The following is a 22631-nucleotide window of genomic DNA, read 5'->3' on the forward strand; positions in this document are numbered from 1 at the left end:
ACATAGCTGAGGGAAGCATAGATTAACCTGCATGTTTTAATAATTGGTGTGACAGTATATATCAGAGCCTAGTCACATTCATATACCATTCATTACTTTGATTCAAAAATCTCACTTACGTGAAATTATTCTAAGAGAATAACACAAAAGGAAAAAGTTAAATGCACAAAGATGATTAATGCAACACGTTCTATAAATAATGAAAAAGTATCCAGCAATAGTAAGTTACTGATTTAATTCTAAAGTCTAGGTCACAGGCATAGCTTGGACCTGACTCCCCCCAATACTCCCACCACTGTTGTCACCTTGGGGTAATTATTTAAGCTCCATGAGCTTCAATTTCCTCCTCTGTAAAACGGGGATGATAATAGTAACTACTTTATAGACTTGCTGTGAGGAGTGAATGAGTTATTTAACAGAAAGCTCTTAGAACTTTGGAATATTAAGCATCCATGATTATGAAAAAAATTATATACCGATTGAAAAAGTACTGGTGGTAATTTTGAGGGAGCAAAACAAAATGTGGTTTGTAAAATCATATGATATATATATTTATATACCTATATACATATGCCATGTATATATATTTTATAAAAGTTATCAAACCATTCCCGTTCTATATGATGACTTTGTTAAATTATATACGGATATATAGGCAAGGACTAGGAGAGAATATGGACAAATACAAATCACTTTTAATTAACAGATTTGTGAGTGATCTCTTCACTTGGTAAATTGTTGTCTTCCTTAACTTTAGTTAACAAAGAAGCAATGCTCCAAACACTTGGGAGCAGACAATATAAAAAAGACCTAGAATTTCTACCTCTTTGTCTTGAATGTTAGGGTCTGCGTTATTTTCCATGAGCACGGCCATGCAGTTGATATATCCCCCATATGCAGCGCACTGCAGTGGGGTTCTTCCTGCATAATCCTGCACATTTGGGTTGATCTTATTTTCTATCAATATCTGGCAGACATCAGCATTTCCTCCCAGCGCTGCCCAGTGTAGAAGAGAATGTCCATCTTGGTCGACTAGATCTACCCTTGCTCCACCTGAAAAAGCAAAAATATAATGAAAATGTCTAATACAGAGAGCATTTATCAAAAAGAAGTTTAAAAAATATAACAACAGTCCTTTAAATGCTTTACTCTTAGCAAAAAGCTTTCATGTAGATCATCTACTTCAGATTTTTACAATAAGCCTGTGAGCTGGTCAGGGTAGGACTCCTTCCCCTTTTACATAAGGTGAAACTGAAGATCAGGCAGGTGCAGTGACTTTTTACAAATCGAACAGCTACTAACAGGTGGAGCTAGCAGTGAACCTTGAGTTTACTGATGCCAGGCTCTTCCCTCCATCCTCCTACCCAGGCAGCTCTCTGCCATGTAAAGCTATATTTCAAAAGGCGAATGCAGGGGCTTCCCTGGTGGTGCAGTGGTTGAGAATCCGCCTGCCAATGCAGGGGACACGGGTTCGAGCCCTGGTCCGGGAAGATCCCACATGCCGCGGAGCAACTAAGCCCATGTGCCACAACTACTGAGCCTGCGCTCTAGAGCCCGTGAGCCACAACTAGTGAAGCCCATGCGCCTAGAGCCTGTGCTCTGCAACAAGAGAAGCCACTGCAATGAGAAGCTCGCGCACCACAACAAAGAGTAGCCCCCGCTCACCACAACTAGAGAAAGTCTGCGCGCAGCAATGAAGACCCAATGCAGCCATAAATAAATAAATAAATAAATAAATAAATAAATAAAATCTATTAAAAAAAAAAGGTGAATGCAAGAAATCCTACCTTTTGAGAGTGACTTGTTAGGAGCACTCTTAATAACTAACCTTTGATGAGTGTCTGAATCACATCTTTGTGTCCCATCTCACAGGCTCGGAAAAGTGGAGTATGTTTCATGACATCAGTAGCATCTACTTGAGCATTATTTTCCAATAATAACTTCACGGTGCTGACATGGCCAGAAAGGGCAGCAGCATGTAAAGCTAAAAAGGGAGCGAAAGAAAGTGAAGAACTTCCAAATAACAGTTTTACCTTTTTATTATCCTAACTATGTGTCTTCTTCACTCTTGATTTTCTCATCATTTTGGCTAAATGCAATTTAATCTTCAGGATTCTCTATTTTTTAACTTTTATAGATTTCTATCTTCCTTTCTATTCATATGTATTACTCACACTTTTCCCCTTTCCTTCTACCTTTCTCATCTCACTGTTTTCTTCCTTTCCATCCTCTTGGTCTGAAATGGTCTCCTCTTCTCAGTTACTAGTTTATTATCTTTTCCTCTTTCTAAGAGGGTAAGAGAACAAAAAATGACAAAGAGAAATGATTTAAATGATGCAGGCAATTCTGCCCACAAACCCACTCAATTAGTATATGTCCCTGAGGGGTTGTGTGACGGGACCTCCAATTTACTGTTCCTTCAGTTGGTTACCTGTGCTATTCCTGCAGTTGGTCTGTGTACCCACATGGTACTGAGAGTATGTGTATCTTACTGCACTGAGTGCATTTGTCATACAACATGACTCCAAATGCAAGCCAGCTATTTCCTCAGGGCCCAATTTCAAAAACAGCAATTCATTTCAAGACTGGAGAAAAAAGTGAGATGGAATGTAGTCTCCTCTCTGGTAAGGGGTTTGAAAGAGTAATTTTGACTATGTGTGAGTTTCATGTTACGCTGATCCCTGCCTACGTTATTCCACTCTAGTGCTTATGTCATCACTCTTCAGATTACTCTTTAAATTCTATTTAATTCATCACTGTCTAAATTCTGAATTTTTCAGGATAACTGTCTAGAGGCCTGGGCCAATTCTTTCTAAGGATTATGGCTCTATACTGCCTAGGATAATGTTTCTTTCATAAAGTATGATCCATGGACCAAACCTGGGATGCCTATGAAATGCAGATTCCTGGGGATTTGTTGAGAAGCTATTGTGGACTGGGTACTAATATTATGCTGGGAATTCAGCAGGGAACAAGATAGCTAAGGTTATATTCTCATAGAGGAAGCAAAACAAAATAAGACAAAAACACCGAATTAATAACATTTAAGTATTAGATGGTGATGGATGGTATAAGTAAAGAAGTAAAAAGTATTTTGATATATAGAGTGACCGGGGGATTACTTTTGACTGGTGGTTAGGGAAAGCCTTGCTAAGGCGCTGACATTTAAGTTGAGAGTAAATCATAAAAAAGAGACAGCAAAGCAGAGATCTCAAGGGAGAGTAGTCTGGGCAAAGAGAACAATGAGTACAGGGATAGGAATGAATATATGTGTTTAAGGAAGGCAAAGAAGCTGCAGCACAATGAGTGAGAATGAAGTAAGTCAGAAAGGTAGAAAAGGCCAGATCATAAATGGCCATACAGGTCAGAGTGATGGAAGACACTGAAGGGCTTTACGTAGCTGAGTGATATTTGATTTATGCTTTCAACAGATCACTCTAGCTGTTTTGAGAATGCATTATAGTAAATTAGAGTGTAAGCAGGGAGACCAGTTAACACTAGTGCAGTTGACTGGGTGAAAACAGTGGTGGCTTGAACTAGGGTGACAGGAATGGAGATGGAGAGAAGCAGAAAGATTTAGAATATATTTTGGAGGTGGAGTCAACAGGACTTGTTGACAGGGTTTGATGTAGGATCTCTATATAGTCTGGGAACACCCCTAGTAATTCTCATGCATACTTGAGTTTGAAAAGCCTGACCTAAATGGCTGAATGTTAGTTTGGCCTAGACAAGATTCAGATGGGTGTGAGAGACTTCAAAAATCTGAAGTGTGTCATATGGAAGACAACGCAGAGTGGAACATTCAGTTTGAAAAATTTTGCCTCAGTATAAGGAAGCGCACCCTAATAGAGTGAGATTAAGATGGAAGTAATGGGTTCTCTATATTGGAGCTGTTCAAACAGAGGCTGAAAGACACTGGGGAGATGTCTTTGGTGAAAAACACTGGTGAGAATGTTATAAGGCAAATTAAGGCATGATATATCTGTGAGAGTTCTGTGATTTTCACATTTAAGAGCGTAAGAATGCTTTTTTTTTCTCCCAGATGAAATTTTATACAACAACCAACATATAAAATAGTTAAGAGTTGAGTGGTTCTGACTAAAGTAGGGGTAGAGGGTTACCCACTTAAGCATTTACCCCGCAGCAACATTTCAGGTACCTCTGTAGGAACGTGTTGTTCTGAAGAACATGGTTTGGAAAACCCTGGACTAGATTTAATTTTAAGGTACTTTTAAATTCTGAAATTCTACAATTATGTAATGTGGCTTCAAGTATGCAACAGATACTCTTCAGACAAATATCAATGTCAAATTTTTAAAAAACAGACAAAATTTCAATTAAGCATAAGATAGAATTAATGATCTTATTAAAGGAAATTCCCCATTTCTGAGTATTTTCATTTATTTTAAAACAATCTTAGACTACTATTGCTGCTCCCTCTTTGAAAAAGTACCACAAGTTTACCTAGGAGCTTTAAAAATTATTTTCAATAACTTTCTGTTATGGAAAATTTCAAACATATTCAAAAGTAAAGGCAATAATAGTCCAGTGAACTCAATATTGTCGTCACCCAGATTCAACAATTATGTGTTGGCTAATCTTGTTCCATCTAACTGCTATCCATACCCCCACTTCTGATTTTTTGAAGAAAATTCTAGAGTCATATGCTTCTGTTTGTGAATATTTTAGTATGTCTGAAAGACAAGGATTCTTTTTTTAAACACAACCACTGTATCAGTCAGAGTATCTCTCAGATACTCTAACAGATAGAATTCAATACGAAGAATTGCTACCTTTGTACTGAAGAACTGAAAAAGCAAAAAGGGAACACTAAGGTATCACAGAGGCAGTAAATGCAGAAAACGGCTAGCAATTCTAAGACTGAGGAAACAAAAAGAAGAGGACGGAATTATTACAACTTTAAACGCTCAGAAGAGGCACCCAGCAGAGCTGAAGCTCGGACCTCAGAGGAGGGGCTTTGCTTGGCTGTTGCTGGTGTCTCTGAGGAGGGTGCTCTTTGGCTGCTACCGTGAGTGCTGGAAAAACTGCAAAGTGAAATTAACTGTTGCCACTGGAACAAGCTCTCAGTGCTCTGTTGTGTAAGACTCACTAGGGTAATGCTGACAGGAACGGGAAACAAAAACAAGAATAGGAAGCAAACAGGAAGATGCACTCCCATGCTCCTCTTCCAGCTTTCCAGTCTCCCTGTACTGCCCCCTATGGGCTGACTCCCCTGCTGGCAAAGAGGGAATGTGGTTTGCAGAACCCCAGCCCCAGCCATGCAAAGAAAAGATAGGCCCATTTTCATACCTAAAAAATATTAACAAAAGTTTTGTAATATCAAATATCCAGATAGTGTTCACATTTTCCTGAGAGCTTTATAATTTTTTTGTAATTGATTTATTTGAATCAAGATCCAAATAATACCCATATATTGCTATTGATAAGAACTCATTTTTAATTAAGGGAAAACAACTCTGTAGAGGGATGATGGAAAGGAACTCACCTGCATAGAAGAGAAATGTCAGGAAGGTATCTCTGACATATAATAAAATCTCCTTAGGATAAAGAGCCCAGGGAATGAATGAATTTGAGAGGAATTTATGTCTCAACCCCAACCATGATGCACATCAGAAAGGCAACTTTGGTCGAGAGAATGCAAGTATCCTAGCCCATACTTTATTAAAATACATGAAAAGTTAAACAAAGAGCGATGCTAGTGATAAAGACTGCATATTAATACAAGTCTGACAAAAAAATTAAATATTCAGATCATTTATAAACTCAATGTCCTATGTGTCTGTACAGTACTCCTTAAGAAGCTTAAGGTCTACTATGAAGCTTTGGTATAGAAATATTCAATACTTTCAAAAGTTAAAGCCTTTATCAAAATTGATATTACCTAAAAACTCTTTTTAAAAAATTAGAAGGTGCGATGGTCTAGGTATAGGGAGGGAGATACGAGGTGTAGCAACTCCATTCCCCTCTGTCCCCCAAGTGCTACATCAATAGTGTCGGTGGTCAAGAAAGATCTTATTCAGGATAACAGGTAGGTGCAAACAGCTCTAGTATGTTTCTACAAATAAGAAAACATAACATTGAGAAGCTCATAGCTGAGGTTTTGTTCTGTTCAGTGTTATTGTGCTGTTGTGTGATTTTTCTTTCTCCTTCTGACTTGCAATTTGGATATACAGGTGCCCCTCGATATCTGTGGGGGATTGGTTCCAGGAGCCTCTATAGATACCAAAATCTGAAGATGCTCAAGACCCTTATAGAAGATGGTATAGTAAAGTGAATACAAGTCAGGCTTCCATATCCGCAGATGCAAAACCCTCAGTTACGGAGGGGTGACTGCAGTATATAAGGAAGAGACCTCTAAGGTGACAATGAGTGTTAAAGAACTTATACTTCTCTTACTAATCAACACATAGTTAGAAGGCTCTCTTACTAGAAAAAGAGATTAAAGGAAGCAACTAGTAAGAGCTTTTGAAGCTTTGAAGCTTCTAGAGCCATGGGAGGTTAACTCTGAAATGGGAGATTCAGGATGCAGCAATGCTGTTCAAAACTGAGAAAAGAGCATATTAAATGAGACTGGTGAGAACATACTTAGATGTGTGCGTTCTCTAAAATGTAATTCTAAATGTTTGAAAATATAGTTAATAATTGCTAGGTATGTATAGTTTTAAAGTGCAGGTTCATTCTTTTTTACACAAAGATATATGATCAGAAGAGTTCCCGCAATCATGTCTAAGGAGCAACAAGGCTTGTAAATCAAATGCCAAGATTCACTTGGTAGAAACATAGGCTAATTTTAGCCATAATACTTGGAAGAAATAAAGCTGTTGGAGTGATGTCCTGGCAACCTAAACTTAAAAAGTTAAGATGAAAGTCAAACAATATTAGATTAGGAACAATGGTTTCAACTTACTATTTTGCAAAATAGCACCATCTACACTTTGAAGCCTGAATGAAAGCAAACTGAATATGTCTGCCAGTTCTTACCTGTACCTCCATATTTGTCTGCCATGTTAATGTCAATGTCAGATTTTAAACTCAGCATAGTCCTAAGGACGTCATCACTGCCTTTCCCAGCAGCCCACATAAAGGATGTTCTTCCTTCAAGGTCTGAATCATCTTTTACTGAAGGATGTTTTAGAAACACTTTAACTGTTTCCTGTAAGAAAACTTCATTTAAAAATTTGAGACAAGAGAGTGGCATTTTCTATGGTAAGAAAGCCAGTGTTATATGTGACTTCCACTTAGAAGCAAAGTATTTTTTCCTCTACTTTTGAATCAAATGAAATTATCTTTTTATGAATAACGAAATTACAATTTCCATTGAAAGTGACAATCTTCTGTCCTTATACATTGGTTTTAGTTTTCATAGCACTTCAAAAATATAACCTAACTCCCTCATTCAACATTCTAATAATTGAGAATGATCATCCTCAATTAAGTTTAAAAACTCAACTGCAGAGAAGCCTAATACATTCTCTCACTGTGTGTTTTGTTACTATTTTAAAAAATAGTTAATGCATTTATCAAATAATTATGGGTAGTTACTGAGAAATGCAGTGTTCAATTCATCTAAACAAATATTTATTCAGCATTTCCTACATTCAAGGTCCTTCCTCTATAGAATCATACAAAAGTTAGGACCCTTAATAATTCTAACAGTGTTTAACAATTTTAATCGGGGTTAATATTCATAGCATTTAAAATTGCATCTTTCCTCAAAACTCAGATGCTTACAAGCTTTTAGGAAGATGACAGAAACTTTTGCTTGAATGGAAATAAAATAGTTTCAGAAAAAAACAATTTCTGGAGGCTGTGAGTTGGCCAAAAATGTACAAAATGTTGATGATCAATATTTCAGAGCAAGAAAAAATTTAAGGGCTCATCTCGTCCAGCTCCTCATTTTACAGATGATATTTAGACTCAAGGTCATATAAACATTGGTAGCAGTTAACAGGAGTAGAATGAAGGGTTAAATCACTGCAGTCTTTCCACTGTAACACACACTGCTTCCTAGTCTTAAAACTAGACGTTGAGCTACTGAGGTATTACAGCTTAGTGCTCCTTAGGATCTAGTGTATGTCCTTATTAAGTAGATTTGAATAAAGAAATAAAATTTTGGGACTTCCCTGGTGGTTAAGAATCCAATGCAGGGGGGCACTTCCCTGGTGGCACAGTGGTTAAGAATCCACCTGCCAATGCAGGGGACACGGGTTCGAACCCTGGTCCGGGAAGATCCCACATGCTGCGGAGCAACTAAGCCCGTGAGCCACAGCTACTGAGCCCAAGGGCCACAACTACTGAAGCCCGTGCACCGAGAGCCCGTGCTCCGCAACAAGAGAAGACACCGCAATGAGAAGCCCGCACACTGCAACGAAGAGTAACCTCCGCTCGCCGCAACTAGAGAAAGCCCGTGCACAGCAACAAAGACCCAACGCAGCCAAAAATAAATATAAATAAAATAAATAAATTAAAAAAAAAAAAAAGAATCCAATGCAGGGGACATGGGTTCAATCCCTGGTCCAGGAAGATCGCATGTGCTGCGGAGCAACTAAACCCATGCGCCACAACTACTGAGCCTGCACTCTAGAGCTTGCGAGCCAGAACTACTGAGCCCACATGCCACAATTACTGAAGCCCGCGCGCTAGAGCCCGTGTTCCACAACAAGCCACTGCAATGAGAAGCCCGCGCACTGCAACAAAGAGTAGCCCCCGATCGCCGCAACTAGAGAAAGCCCATGTGCAGCAATGAAGACCCGATGCAGCCAAAAATAAATAAATAAATAAATTTATTAAAAAAAAGAAATAAAATTTTAAAATGTTGGTGATTTGGGGGGTTTCTTTTAATAATTTGCAAACATTTCTTTGTTGAGTATGTTTTCTTAATGATGAATGTTTGCAAGGGTTTTATGGGACTGTTGTTGTTGATGACGTTTTTTAAAAAGAGAATTACAATCTCTTGTGAATTAATAGAGTCCCAGGAGATCAAGGGATTTGAAATTGAGCCTATAAAATTTGCATAATTATTAAAAAACTATTTCTGTAATTGGCAGATTGTCTAAAGCAAGTGTTTCTTTGAATAAACATCTGTAATGTTCTAGCGTTCTTTCTTACTTGCATTAGCACAGTTACTTAATTACTGGTTTCTGTACATAGGTTAAATTTGGAGTCTAAGACTTGGGTTCAAGATCTTGAGCAAATCTTTTTTTTTTTTTTTTTTAAATCATAGCAGTGACTTTTTTTTTAATTTTTATTTATTTATTTATTTATTTATTTATTTATGGCTGTATTGGGTCTTCGTTTCTGTGCGAGGGCTTTCTCCAGTTGTGGCAAGCGGGGGCCACTCTTCATCGCGGTGCGCGGGCCTCTCACCACTGCGGCCTCTCTTGTTGCAGAGCACAGGCTCCAGACGCGCAGGCTCAGTAATTGTGGCTCACGGGCCCAGCTGCTCCGCGGCATGTGGGATCCTCCCAGACCAGGACTCGAACCCGCGTCCCCTGCATCGGCAGGCAGACTCTCAACCACTGCGCCACCAGGGAAGCCCAAGCAAATCATTTAATCTCTTGGAACCTTGGTTTCTTCATCTGTAAGTAGGGGTAACATGTCCTTTCATAGGCCTATGTTGAAATATGGATTGAATTCTGATTTCCATAGGTTGACTAGACTGGGCCAATTGGATTTCTTATCTATGTGTAATAAGAATGAACTCCTCCTCAAAAACTCTGTATTTTTCTGAGATCTTGGGAGATAATAGAAGATAATGGTTTACCAAAACTTTAGGTGATATATAGAATAGATTTTTAGGAATGCCAAGAAGGGGGATGATTGCTATAGTTGCTCTGGGTACCAGAGAGAAAGAAAAGTGGGAAAATAAGATGTTTTCTCAATCCAAGAATTCAGTGTATTCAACAGTGCATTTGGGGAGGTCAGGAAGATGGAATTATACTATGCTGATGATAACATTCTCATAATTTAATGAAACCAGGTGTTTCACTATGCACTCTCATGTAGAAGGCAGCAAAATCCACTGTGACTGCGTTAATGGGTGCCTCTTTGGATGTGTCTCTAGTTCTTAGTGGCCACTCATACTCAGGAGGCTGAAGCAGCCTAGACATTATCATGTTGCTGGCTGGACTGAGTGACATAATGGATGAGAAAGTACTTTGTAAACTGTAAAGGGTGGCAGGAAGGAACTATTAATAATAGTTAATATCTTTGGATATATCAATAATTCATATTTTTGCTTTCTCAGATATACAATATACAAAATTATTAGCACAAATAATAATAGCAATGAATGCTATTTCTTGAATACCTACTCTATGCCAAGTATTACACTAGGCACTGGTCATAAACTTTCTCTAATCCTTACAATAATCCTAAAAGAAAAGGTATAATTATTCTCATTTTACATATGAAGAAACTAAGACTCAGAGAGGTTAAGAACTTATGCAAGGTCATACAGCTAGCAAATGGCACAGTCAGGATTCTAGCCAAGGTCTATCTAGTTCTAAAGCCTTGCCCACTGCCTTCAGGCAATTATAGATTGCCAAACACTAGATTGTCTTTAGTGCCTTACAATTAACAAAAAAGATTAAGTACACTTACAGTAAAGCAAAATGTTACACTGAACAGTTAAAATAAAAATTCTTTAAAACTTCCCATGTGACTAACAACTTTATAAAAATTCAGACTATCACCTGAATCACAGAGTGAACAGTATGAGCAATTGTTAAAAAATAATTGCTACACAAACACACAAATGAGTACAAGTAACAGTGTGAAATCTGAATAAGGTCAGTGGATTATATCAATATCAATTTCCAGTTTATGACATTATATTATACTTTTGCAAGATGTTACCACTGGAGTGAACTGAATGAAGGGTACATGGGATCTTGCTGTTTTATTTCTTACAACTGCATGTGAATTTACAATTATATCAAAATAAAAATTTCATTTAAAAAAAAAGATAATTGTCATGGTTTACTTACAGCGAAGTTACTCTGAGCTGCATAGTGCAAGGGTGTTGCTCCCTGGCTGTCAGATGGGATGGTTCCAGACTTATTTCTTTCTAAAAGGAGATGGACAATCTGTGCGTGGCCTGAAAGCAGACACAAGGTAGTTATCACATAAAAGGACTGATTCATTTATAATCTATTTAAAGGAAAGGGGTAAGAAAAATCATTAGCACATAAACCAGCACTCACAATGCCCAGTGCAGCCTCTTCTAACTTCTCACGAAAATACATGATTATGTAGCACAAAGGCAAAACTTACAACACTAAAAACTTAATGCTTCAACCAGGAAGGAAATGACTAATTATAACAGCCAGATTGAGAAAAAACTGTATTAGGTATCAGCTCACTGCATCCCCTGGCTTCACCTTATAAAACTGCCCATAAAAACAGAAGAAGGCACGTTAGAAGCCAGCCCCTCTCAGCCATCAGTGTCCCTGGTCTCCAGGTTCCATTGCACCATCAATCAGAACTACACGGTTGTTCTCTTCTGCTATTCAGGAGGACAACCTATAATACAAACTCTTGTGACCTCTGAGGCCTTCTATCCATCCCCTCTAACCTCCCTCCCCCAATTTTTTAACATCTAGGCAGTGATTTCAAATCCCAGAAAACAAGTGGGCAGGAATGATGAGGTGGTAGTAGAGAAACATGCTCTGCAGTACACTTTGGAAGATGTGGATGTGGTCTCCACAAGTGAAGAACTGTAGAAAGGATCAAAGAATAAACAAGCCTGGTAATCGTATATTTAGGAAACCTGAATTTCATACATGCCATTGCTTCAGTGTATAGGGAATGAGGCAATGAAGAAGATGCCACATTAGCAGAGCAAGAATACACTGCATGAAAGCCAGGCAGAAAAAAAGGAATTTGAGTGGGAGCTGTGCTTGTCTACCTGCTCTCCAGCTATGGTTTGAGATGGAGTTCTCCATAACATGAATGGGCAAAAACAGGATCAAAGGCAATCTATGCACATAGTCAATCTAAATACCTCTCGTTTGAAAGATAAAGAGAAAAATTCAGAAAAGGCTATATGAAAACATACTCTAGGACAGGGAGAAAGGAACACCATCAGAAAGAAGAAGAGCATACCTCAGAAAATGATCTAGAGAAGGATCCAGAGGAAAATTTCAGGCAACTGTTTGGCATCCTTGACTTTTGCAAAGAGATGGCCTCTATGAAATGAAACAGAATATCCTAAGAAGAACATAATCTAAAATGAAAAGGTAATAGAAAGAGATAAAAAGGAAAAAAGCTGAGATAAAAAGAAATATGGATGAGAGAAGGAAATCAAAATATAACCTAAAATACAATCTATAAGAGGCAGAAAGAAAGCTGAACTTGTGGAACACAAGTCAATTTAGTGCTGTGGAGACAAATTTGCAAAGTCCTCCTAGAATGCAGAGGAAAAGGGATGAAACTGCACCTTGAAATGAAGTCTAAATAATAATTATAAATCTGACTATAAAACTGAATGCAATCATTTAAAAAAGAGATAATGTGTAATTTAAAAACTAAGTCCATAATAATAATGGTTTATTATAATTATTAATATTAATTAATAATTACTATCAGATTATATTTATAAATACCCAAAGAATGATAAGTGAAAGTGTGCTAAATTCCTCACTTTTAAATAGATGGGAATTAATAGACACAGTTTTGCTCTGGACTCTGACTTAGGCTTAAAAATTTAAAAGTAACTACTAGTAGAACTTAAAAATCCTCCTAAAACATTAGGCAATTCAAAACCAAACAACAATGAATGTAATCCACACACCACAAGGCAGAAAACAAAGGAATCAGGAAAAAACCAAAACACTAATAATATTCAAAGAGCAGAATAACAGAAAAAAGATCAAATTATACAATTTATAACAATGACTATCAGTGGGTAAAACTCCTTCACTAAAAGAGACTCTCAGAGTGCCAAAAATCAGACACATACACATATATACTCTCTCATCTAAAAAAGTGATCCCCAAAAAGGTTAAGTCAAAGGCATATCAGGAAATATGATGAAAAGGAAATCAAATATCATAGTATTAGCTCACACATAAAATTAGAGCCCTTCTCCAAAAAAGCAAAGGCACTGAATGTGAAGATTATTTTATATTTACATTTGTTAACAAATGTGCATTACTTTTATAATAAAAATGAAAAGATACGACGTTGAAATTAATATATAACAGAGAATACACTTTATATTGCTAAAATTTAAGCATACAACAGAGTGATTTAGGTATAAAGTGCCACATATCAATTAAAAATTAAAACTATTAAATAGGAGGTGGGAGCTGACAGGGGGAGAGAAGTCATGGAAAATTTCCTATACTCATGCAGTTCCTCCTGCTGTTGATCCTTGGTTTCACATTCAACTCACCTAGTAAAGCTGCCCAGTGAAGAGGCGTTCGAAATAAGTTATCGTAAGATGTTATATTGCAGCTTTCGTATGAGGTCAAGACATCAACCACTGTCACGTTCCCATCAGCAACTGCAAAGTGAAGAGGTGTTCGACCCTCATAGTCTTGCCAGTTCAGTAAAGACTCTGTTGGAGCAGCATCCTATTTTTAAGGAACCAGAGACCTCAGACATACATGGAATCCTTAATAAATCACGTTTGACACAGTATTAACTGAGCAATTTTTGAAACCTACATATTCTCTCTCAGCAGAAGTGATAAATTCAGAAAAAAGTATACAGTCTAAATCTTTAAAAATTAATTTTCATATTTAACTATAAAAAGTACAGAAAAGATACAATAAACAACATGTACCATCTATCAATAGATTAAATAGGGATCAACATTTTGCCTAATGTGCTTTTTTAATCTCTTACAGATTCAGCTAAAGGCATATGTTTTGTATTTTTGCTTCACATATATACATCCATAAACAACAGTTAAATTTTGTATGTGTGTTTTCAATATTTATACTTATGTATTATGCCATACATATCCCTGAATTTTTTTCAAAATAATACTTTTGAATTTTTAATTTCAACACAATACATTTGAGTATCTATGATGATACTAGTCCATTTGTTAAACCACAATTTAGTTAACCATTCTCCTACTGAGGGATATTTAGGTTATTTACATTTTTTCCCACTATTAACAATAATGCTGCAATGAACACGCTTCCTTTACATGTCCCTTTGTGGCACATGTGATTTTTCTCTAGCCCAGACACCTAGATGGGAAATTGCTGGGTTGAAGGATATTTGCATCTTCAGCTAGTATTGTCAAACTGCTCTCTAAATGGCTGTACTAATTAACACATCCATGACGATGTGTAAAAGCCTTTATTTCCCCACATGCTGGTACAGATTAACCACTTAGTATTATCAAACTTACATTTTTCCCCTTATAGGTATGAAATGCATTTCACTGATGTTTTAATTTGTATTTCTTTTATGAATGAGGTTGAGTTTTTTTTTTTATCAAATGTTTATTGGATATTCGGTTTAAATTGACAGTTTACAACATTTATTCATTTTTCTACTGGATCTTTGTAGCAGATATGATGCATTGCTAAGGTCCCCCTTCAAGACTAAAGGACCTACTTCCCCAGCTGCTGCAAGTGCTGCCAGCAAATGACTTTCTACTTTCATCCTTTTGGAATTGCTTCAGCTAAAGAGAGTTACCTCACCCACGGTCAGGTCCCTTCTCAGATTAGGTCATATCCAAAGCCAAGCTCTCTTGCCCAAATTTAAGAACTCTCTGAAGGGCCATCCCAGATTTACAGCTGTCTATACAGTCAGGCTATTTTACAAAAAAGAGTATTAAAGGTATTATAAACACTTCAAAAAAAGAAGTAGAATATTACCACAATGGTATTCTAGGCCCTTGAGTCTCCCAAGGACTTAGATGCATTTATAAGGGAGGAAAAAAAAGCCAAATCTGTGAGGAAATAAGATATTACGAATGAGAATCATCCTCCAAAGACTTCAGATCTTGGAATTAACACAAAAAGAATATAAAATAAACATGTATCTATGAAACATGTAAGAAAATAAAAAATGAAATAAAAGGTGAGCAAGGAAACAAAAACTCTCAAAATGATCAGGCAGATCTGAAAAAGAACCAAGTAGAACTTTTAGAAGTGAAAATATAATCACTAAGATTGAAGACTAAATGAATAGGGTAAACAAGAGATTGGATGCAGCTGAAGAAAGACCTGGCAAACTGGAAGGCAGATCTGATGTAACTACCCAGAATGTAGCAGAAAGAGACAAGATGATAGAAATGTAAAAGAGAAGTTAAGAGACATGGAAAGTAAAATGGAAAGGTCTAAAATATGTATTACTGGAGACCCCATAGGCAGGAGTAGAGAGAATAAAAGAGAGGCAGTATTTAAAGAGATAATGGTTATATATTTTCCAGAAATGAGATGCAATAATCAGAATGTATACTAAACAGGAAAAAAAAAAAAAGGCACACCTAGACAAACCGTAGTAAAACTGTAGTTATGCCATGTAGAAAAATTTTAAAAAGCAGCCTAAGAGAAAAGATATCTATAAAGGGATGACACAGACTAATAACAGGCTCTTCAAGAGGAATTAATGAAAGGCAGAAAGCAGCAAAATGACAGTCTGAAAGAGTTGAGAAAAGTAACTACTTAGAACTGTGTATATAGGAAAACTATATATTCAAGAGCACAGTAGAAATGTAGACATTCTTAACAAATAAAATCAGGGAGGGCTTCCCTGGTGGTGCAGTGGTTAAGAATCCACCTGCCAATGCAGGGGACATGGGTTCAATCCCTGTCCTGGGAAGATCCTACATGCCACGGAGCAACAAAGCCCGTGCACAACTACTGAGCCTGAGCTCTAGAGCCCACGTGCCACAACTACTGAAGCCTGTGCGCCTAGAGCCTGTGCTCCACAACAAGAGAAGCCCATGCACTGCAATGAAGAGTAGCCCCTACTCACCGCAACTAGAGAAAGCCCGCGCACAGCAACAAAGACCCAACACAGCCAAAAAAACAAAACAAAAAACAAACAAATAAATAAATTTATTAAAAAAAAAAATCAGGGAGTTTACCACCATAGATCTACACTAAAGGAAGTTCTAAGAATTATATTTTAGGAAGTAAGATAATAATAACTCTAGAAGGAAAATTTGAGACTCAAGAAGAAATGCAGAGCAAAAAAATTAGTTAACACACAAGTAGAAATAAATTTTCATTGTACAAATGAAACAATAATATCTTTTAAAGTCTAATTTGTGTGTTATAAGCAAATAGGACTAAATATTAGACTACCATAGCCTGTAAGTTGGAATTTGGGAAGGAGTGATTAGAAAACCTCAAAGAATATACTGATAAATATTCAAAATTAATAAGAAAGTATAGCAAGTTGGTTAAATATATAATTAATGGCCCAAACTATCAATCGCATTTCTATACACCTGCAACAACCAGTTAAATACATACCCTAGATACCCTAGATATGCTTTTAAAAAAGGTTCAGAGCAGCACTGTTGTAAATAGCAAAAAACTGGAAACAGTTCCAAATGTCAGTCAATAACAGACTGAATAATGTGTCATTTAATCTTCATAAAATGGAATACTATACAGCAGTAAAAAGTAATATATTACAGCTGCACACAGCAACATAGATAAAATCGCCAGCTTAACACTGAGCAAGAGAAAAGTATGTTGCGGAAGAATACATACAGTATGATTCTATGCATATAAAATTCAAAAATGTTAAAAACGAAACAATATATTTTTTAGGGATACAAACACGTGGTAAAACTATAATGAAAACCAGTGGAATGATAAGCACAAAACTGAGGATAGTGGCTGACTCTGAGAAAGGAGAGAAAAGAATGGTACTGGGAGGTATCCAGGGAACTTCAACGGTAATGGTAATGGTAATGTACTTGGCTCCTCAGCTCAGTGATGAGTACATGAGTATTCGTTGTTTCCTTATATATCTTAAATGTATTATATAAATATTCACTTACATCTATTTACTATTTAATAAGAACAAGTATAAAACAAAGACAGGGATGATAAACATAAACTCAGAAGAGTAGTTGATGGGGGACAGGAATGAGCATGGCACAGGGAGAGAGAATGTATTTGGAAACTGGCACACAGGAAACTTCTGTGTGGTCTTAAATAACAGCATTAAAATGTTTTATTTCTTGGTGATGAGCTCACATGTTTGTTATACTCTTTTGCTTCATAATTTGGTTGTGTGTCATATAAATGCTTTTGCATATATTGGATATTTCATTTTATATATATATATATTTGGAAAGGCCATCCATTATACCCACCAGAATGCATCGCACTGTATGAACAGCACTCGGATCTTTGTGGTTGGCTGCCCAGTGAAGTGGGATCTTGCCTTCGACATCAGGAATTCCAATGTTGGAATCATGCTTGATGAGCAGCTTCACATGCTCAGGGTTATTGTAGTAGGCACTCCAATGCAGAGCTGTTTGCTGCAAAATTGAGAGATTCTCAAAATAACGATAACTACAGTAACAGTGAAAACACAACAAACTTTTCCCAAACTTTCAGTATGTGACAGACACTGTCGTAAGAGTTTTATATATTTTATCTCATGTAGTCTATATCATGACAACTCTGGGAAATGAGTACTCTTGAATTTGCATGCGACGGATGAGGAAAGTAAGTACGAAGAGGATAAGTAATCTGCTCAAGGGTGTGAAGGTAGCAAGTGACTGAATAGAGATTTTAAACCCAGGCAGTCTGACTCCAGAATCTGACATCTTAACCATGGCAGGGATTTAGGTCATCAAGTACTAATAACTGATAATACTGAGAAAGAAAAAAGAAGCCAAATATTTTATGAATAATTATCAACAAAGCAAGTGATCATCTTGATATCACACTAAGCACCTTAAGAATTTGATAGAAGGTGTTATATCTATCAGAAAAGATCCATGCATAGGAAATCATGGATCTAGGATCCATTTTTTATATCAAAGGATAAATTTAAATTTATAATTTTACAGGATAAATTGTTAAGATATATTTTGAAAATACAGCAACACTTGCTTTATTTTTAGATAAAGTTAAAAATGAACATGCTGAATTTGCCGATGTTGCTTTAAAAATCTCTTCTGCCATTCTCATCAACAACTGGTTTCTCTATTAGGAGAACTATTAATGAAACCACAGAGAAACTGTTTAGATATACTTTATGCCTTGAGAGTAGCATTGTCATGAATCCAATCTAGAATGAGATCATTTAACAGCAGGAACCAAGCTCATTTGTCACATTAAAAACTTTAAATGTTGGCATATGTGGTATTCATTCAAAGTGAACCTACAGGCGTCTAACATGTAGAGTTATTAACTCATTACTCTTTGTTTAGTGATAACTGCAGAACAAAAAAGTCACAAATATCAAAGCAGTTAATCGCCTAAAACCACATTTTCAGTAAACAACATGTACAGTTTCTGTAATTCTTTTCTTTTCCTATATTTGTTCTTTTTTAAATAATTAATTAATTAATTTTTGGCTGCGTTGGGTCTTCATTGCTGTGCGTGGGCTTTCTCTAGTTGCGGTGAGCCGGGGCTACTCTTCGTTGTGGTGCGCAGGCTTCTCATTGTGGTGGCTTCTCTTGTTGTGGAGCACGGGCTTTAGACACGTGGGCTTCAGCAGTTGCAGCACGTGGGCTCAGTAGTTGTGGCACACGGGCTTAGTTGCTCCACGGCATGTGGGATCTTCCCGGACCAGGGATTGAACCTGTGTCCCCTGCACTGGCAGGCGGATTCTTAACCACTGCACCACCAGGGAAGTCCCTGTTCTGAATATATTTATTGAAATATATTATGCTGTTGAACCTAACAGTAAAAAGTTTGGGGTTGCATTTTTTTACATCTTTGTTTTTTATTTTTCTAGTAATTCTTTTTTTTTTTTGACTGTGGTAAAATGTACATAACATAAAATTTACCATTTTAACTGTTTCTAATGCCATGTTCAGTGGCATTAAGTACGTTCACATTGTTGTGTAACCATCAGTACTATTTATCTCCAGAATTTTTTCATCTTCCCAAACTGAAACTCCATACCCATTTAACAATAACTCCCAATACCCACCTCCTCCCCATCACCTGGCAACCACCATTCTACTTTCTGTCTCTATGAATTTGACTCCTCTAGGTACCTCGTAAGCAGAATCTTACAATACTTGTCTTTTTGTGTCTGACTTGTCACTTGGCATAATGTCCTCAAAGTTCATCCACATTGTAGCATGTGTCAGAATTCCATTCCTTTTTAAGGCTGAATAATATTCCACTGTATGTATATACTGCATTTTTTTTATCCAGCTGTCCATCAAAAGACATTTGGGAGGTTTGTGAGTAACATCTTTGGGCTATTTTGAGTAATGCTGCTATGAACATGGATGTACAAATATCTGTTCGCATTCCTGATTTCAATTCTTTCGGGTATATAACCAGAGGTAGATTTACTGGATCGTATAGTAGTTCTATGTTTAATTTTTTGAGGAGTTTTCCACAGTGGCTGTACCATTTTACATTCCCACCAACAGTGCACAAGGGTTCAAATCTCTCCACATCCTCACCAACACTTGTTATTTTTGTTTTTTGTGATAATAGCTATCCTAAAGGGTGTGAAGTGCTATCTCACTGTGGTTTTTGATTTGTGTTTCTTTTGTGATTAGTTATATTAAGCATCTTTTCATGTGCTTATTGGCCATTTGTATATCTTCTTTGGAGAAATGTCTATTCAAGTCCTTTGCCAGTTTTTTAATTGAGTTGTTTGGTTTTTTGTTGCTCATTTTTAATGTATTTTATAATACGATTGGTCTGTGACAGATTAGAAATTTAAAAAAAACCGATCCTTCACCTCAGATGGTTTGAGACTCATTGCTCTATGCTTTTGTCCTTCTTTCTTCTCTGTGGCTGCCTGGACTATGCAGATCCATTTTCCATCTGTCTGACTGAATAACCTCCCATCCCTGTTCAATAACAGAAGAACATACAGGGACTGGAAGACAGCAGGAAGTTCATAGAATATATTGGGGAAGACATGAAGCCCAAAGACAGTTGTAGCTTCTCAAGTGATTAATGGGTCTTGTGCTTTTTTCAGTGAAATATTTATTTATTTATTTATTTAGCCACACCATGTGGCTTGCGGAATCCTAGTTCCCTGACCAGGGATTGAACCCAGGCCCTCAGCAGTGAAAACAGAGTCCCAACCACTGGACCACCAGGGAATTCTCAGTGCAATATTAGCACTATAAATGCTGTGAGTTAGGAATAATATTAATTTACAAGTTGTAAAATAAAGTTAAAGTTGATTTCAGAACTCTGGGTTATGTGAGTGACCACTAAACAAAATCTAAAAATCACATAAAGAACACTATGGGAGTGAAAAGATTATTGAATATAAACCCAGTGAATGACTTATAAGAGTTTGAATTACATGAGAGTGCTGGAGTTAGCAAGACTCTATGATTAAGTGCCTGATGAAAAGGAAGAGGATGATTGCATTTGTCTAACTAAAGACCACATTTTTTTCCTGTAAGGAATGATCAGAGTGTTGATCAAAACAATGACAAATGTGTACACTATGTTAAAACTCAAGAGCAGGGAAGATAATGGATCCTAGTAACAATGCCAGAGCAGATGTTAGAATCAAAATGAACTAATAATAAACATTTTAAGCTAATATTTATTGAGAGAATACTATGTACCAGGCATTGTGCTAAACACTTCATATATATCATCTCATTTTATCTTCAACAACCCTTTATCCCCTTTTTGCATATGAGAAAACTGAGGAATAGAGGAGTTAAGTAATTCGATGGACAAAAAACAAGTGGTGGCTTCTACACTGAAACCCAAGAAGAATGATGCCAAAGCCCAGGCCATTAAAGCACTATGCACTTAGTACATTACCCAGGGCATTTGGCCACCACAAATCTAACTACCTTTAGCAACTATCTTGACTAGCAGTCAAATACTGAGTTGGAGTTAGACAGGCCTGGTTTGAATTCTAGTCCTGCCAATTGGATCTTGGGCAGAATTTTAATCTTCTTGAGCTTCAGTTTTCCCATATGTAAAAAGATGATACTACCCACCACACCTGGTTGCTGGGAGGATAAAATGACCGAATTTAAGTGAAATACTTTACTGGGGTGTGTGGAGACTTGGAATTGTTTTACCATGCATGAGTGGTAATTTAGGCCTTCTTCCTTGAGATTTCACATCATAAAATAAAGCATTTGCTTTCTGCTCTATTTGTCTTCGATTTTGACAGTCCGTTACCTTGTTTTTATCCTGTGTATCCACTTCTCCTGGTGCCATAAACTTCAGCAGAAGCGCCAAACACTTAGGGCTCTTGTGCCGGGTAGTCAAGTGTAAAGGAGTCATTTCTTCCAGATCCTTCTGCATCCAGTTTGCTCTGCGTGTAAGTAAGAGTTTCATGAAACGATAATTTCCCTAAATGAAAAATAAGAGACAGTAAGAAGAAATTTAGTTTGGAGCCAAACATTTTTTTAAATTTTAAAATGTTTTAAGCATTTTAATTATTCTGCTAGAATAATAACATTCAGATAAATTAATAAAAGGAAAATACTTATAATTCTACTACTCTAGCAATTGTTTTATTTTTTCATGTTTCTTTCCAACTGCTTTCTATATGTATTTAGTTTACTCAGTGGCTGGTCAATATTTCATTGTGTTAAGGCAAAACATTTTATTTAATCATTCTATGATTGTTTATAATATTTTTTCAATAGAAAATGCTACAATGTACATGATTTTTCACATATTTTTTTTTCCATAGAATAAATTATCAGGAACCAAATGACTCGGTCAAAGGAGTTTGTGCATTTTATGGTTTTTGGTGTATTTTCCAAATTGCTATCTAGTAGCAACAATGTGTGAATGTATTAGTTTCAGCACAATCTGACCAGCACAGCACATATTATTTATATTCAAAGTATAATAACTTTGTGAAATAAGTAGAGATTTTAAACCCCAATTTACAGGTGAGGGAATTGAGATTCAAAGGGGTTAAATATTTTGTTCACAGTCATTTGGTTAACAAGGAAAAGGTGGTTAGCTTTCTTGATGAGAACTATTTACAGGTACAACTAAGGTAGAAGCAGCTTCCTCAAAGTTCAGGTCCCAGACTCATCTGGTCACACAAACACCAACCCAGAAATCACTGTAGGCCACTCACTTGCAGGCAGTGCTCTCCACACCAGTTAAACCCTCCAATCTGGCAGAACCAACCCATCTGGAGAAAGAAGTTTAGCTATAAGGGCTAGAGTAATACACTGGTGGGGAATCAGGTTGACCATTTTATGGTATGTCTGTGTGAGCTTTGAAACCCTTGAAAAATATTCAATAGTTCTTTTAAGCTCTTTCCTGAGATCTAGTTCCATATTTCCAATTCTGATTGGAGCCTTCAATATGCTTGGTATCACAGATATTTCAAAGTCAACATGAACAAACTGCATTGCATGATCAAGTTCTCTGCCTACTTCATGTGTATTTTCTCTTTCCCTATTCAAAGCATAATGGCAGGCAGGGCTACCTGTCTTTTTCATCTTCTGAGACCCTCTAAATCCTTAACAT

General features: G+C 36.8%; 1 protein-coding gene across 4 annotated transcripts in view; it reads right to left on the reverse strand.

Annotated features, from left to right (window-relative positions):
* INVS (inversin) overlaps positions 1-22631 on the reverse strand; it is a 145029-nt gene that overhangs the window by 52925 nt on the left and 69473 nt on the right. For all 4 annotated transcript variants that reach the window (XM_061200181.1, XM_061200179.1, XM_061200180.1 and 1 more), the window contains exons 4-10: positions 21315-21488; positions 17324-17491; positions 13418-13598; positions 11010-11119; positions 7003-7174; positions 1829-1984; positions 824-1053 (exon numbers count right to left, since the gene is read on the reverse strand). In XM_061200181.1, coding sequence (XP_061056164.1) covers positions 824-1053; positions 1829-1984; positions 7003-7174; positions 11010-11119; positions 13418-13598; positions 17324-17491; positions 21315-21488 — 1191 coding nt within the window. The remainder of the gene's footprint in view (positions 1-823; positions 1054-1828; positions 1985-7002; positions 7175-11009; positions 11120-13417; positions 13599-17323; positions 17492-21314; positions 21489-22631) is intronic.

The sequence above is a fragment of the Eubalaena glacialis genome, chromosome 9 (genome assembly GCF_028564815.1).
Source record: "Eubalaena glacialis isolate mEubGla1 chromosome 9, mEubGla1.1.hap2.+ XY, whole genome shotgun sequence".
NCBI classification, from domain to species: domain Eukaryota; kingdom Metazoa; phylum Chordata; class Mammalia; order Artiodactyla; family Balaenidae; genus Eubalaena; species Eubalaena glacialis.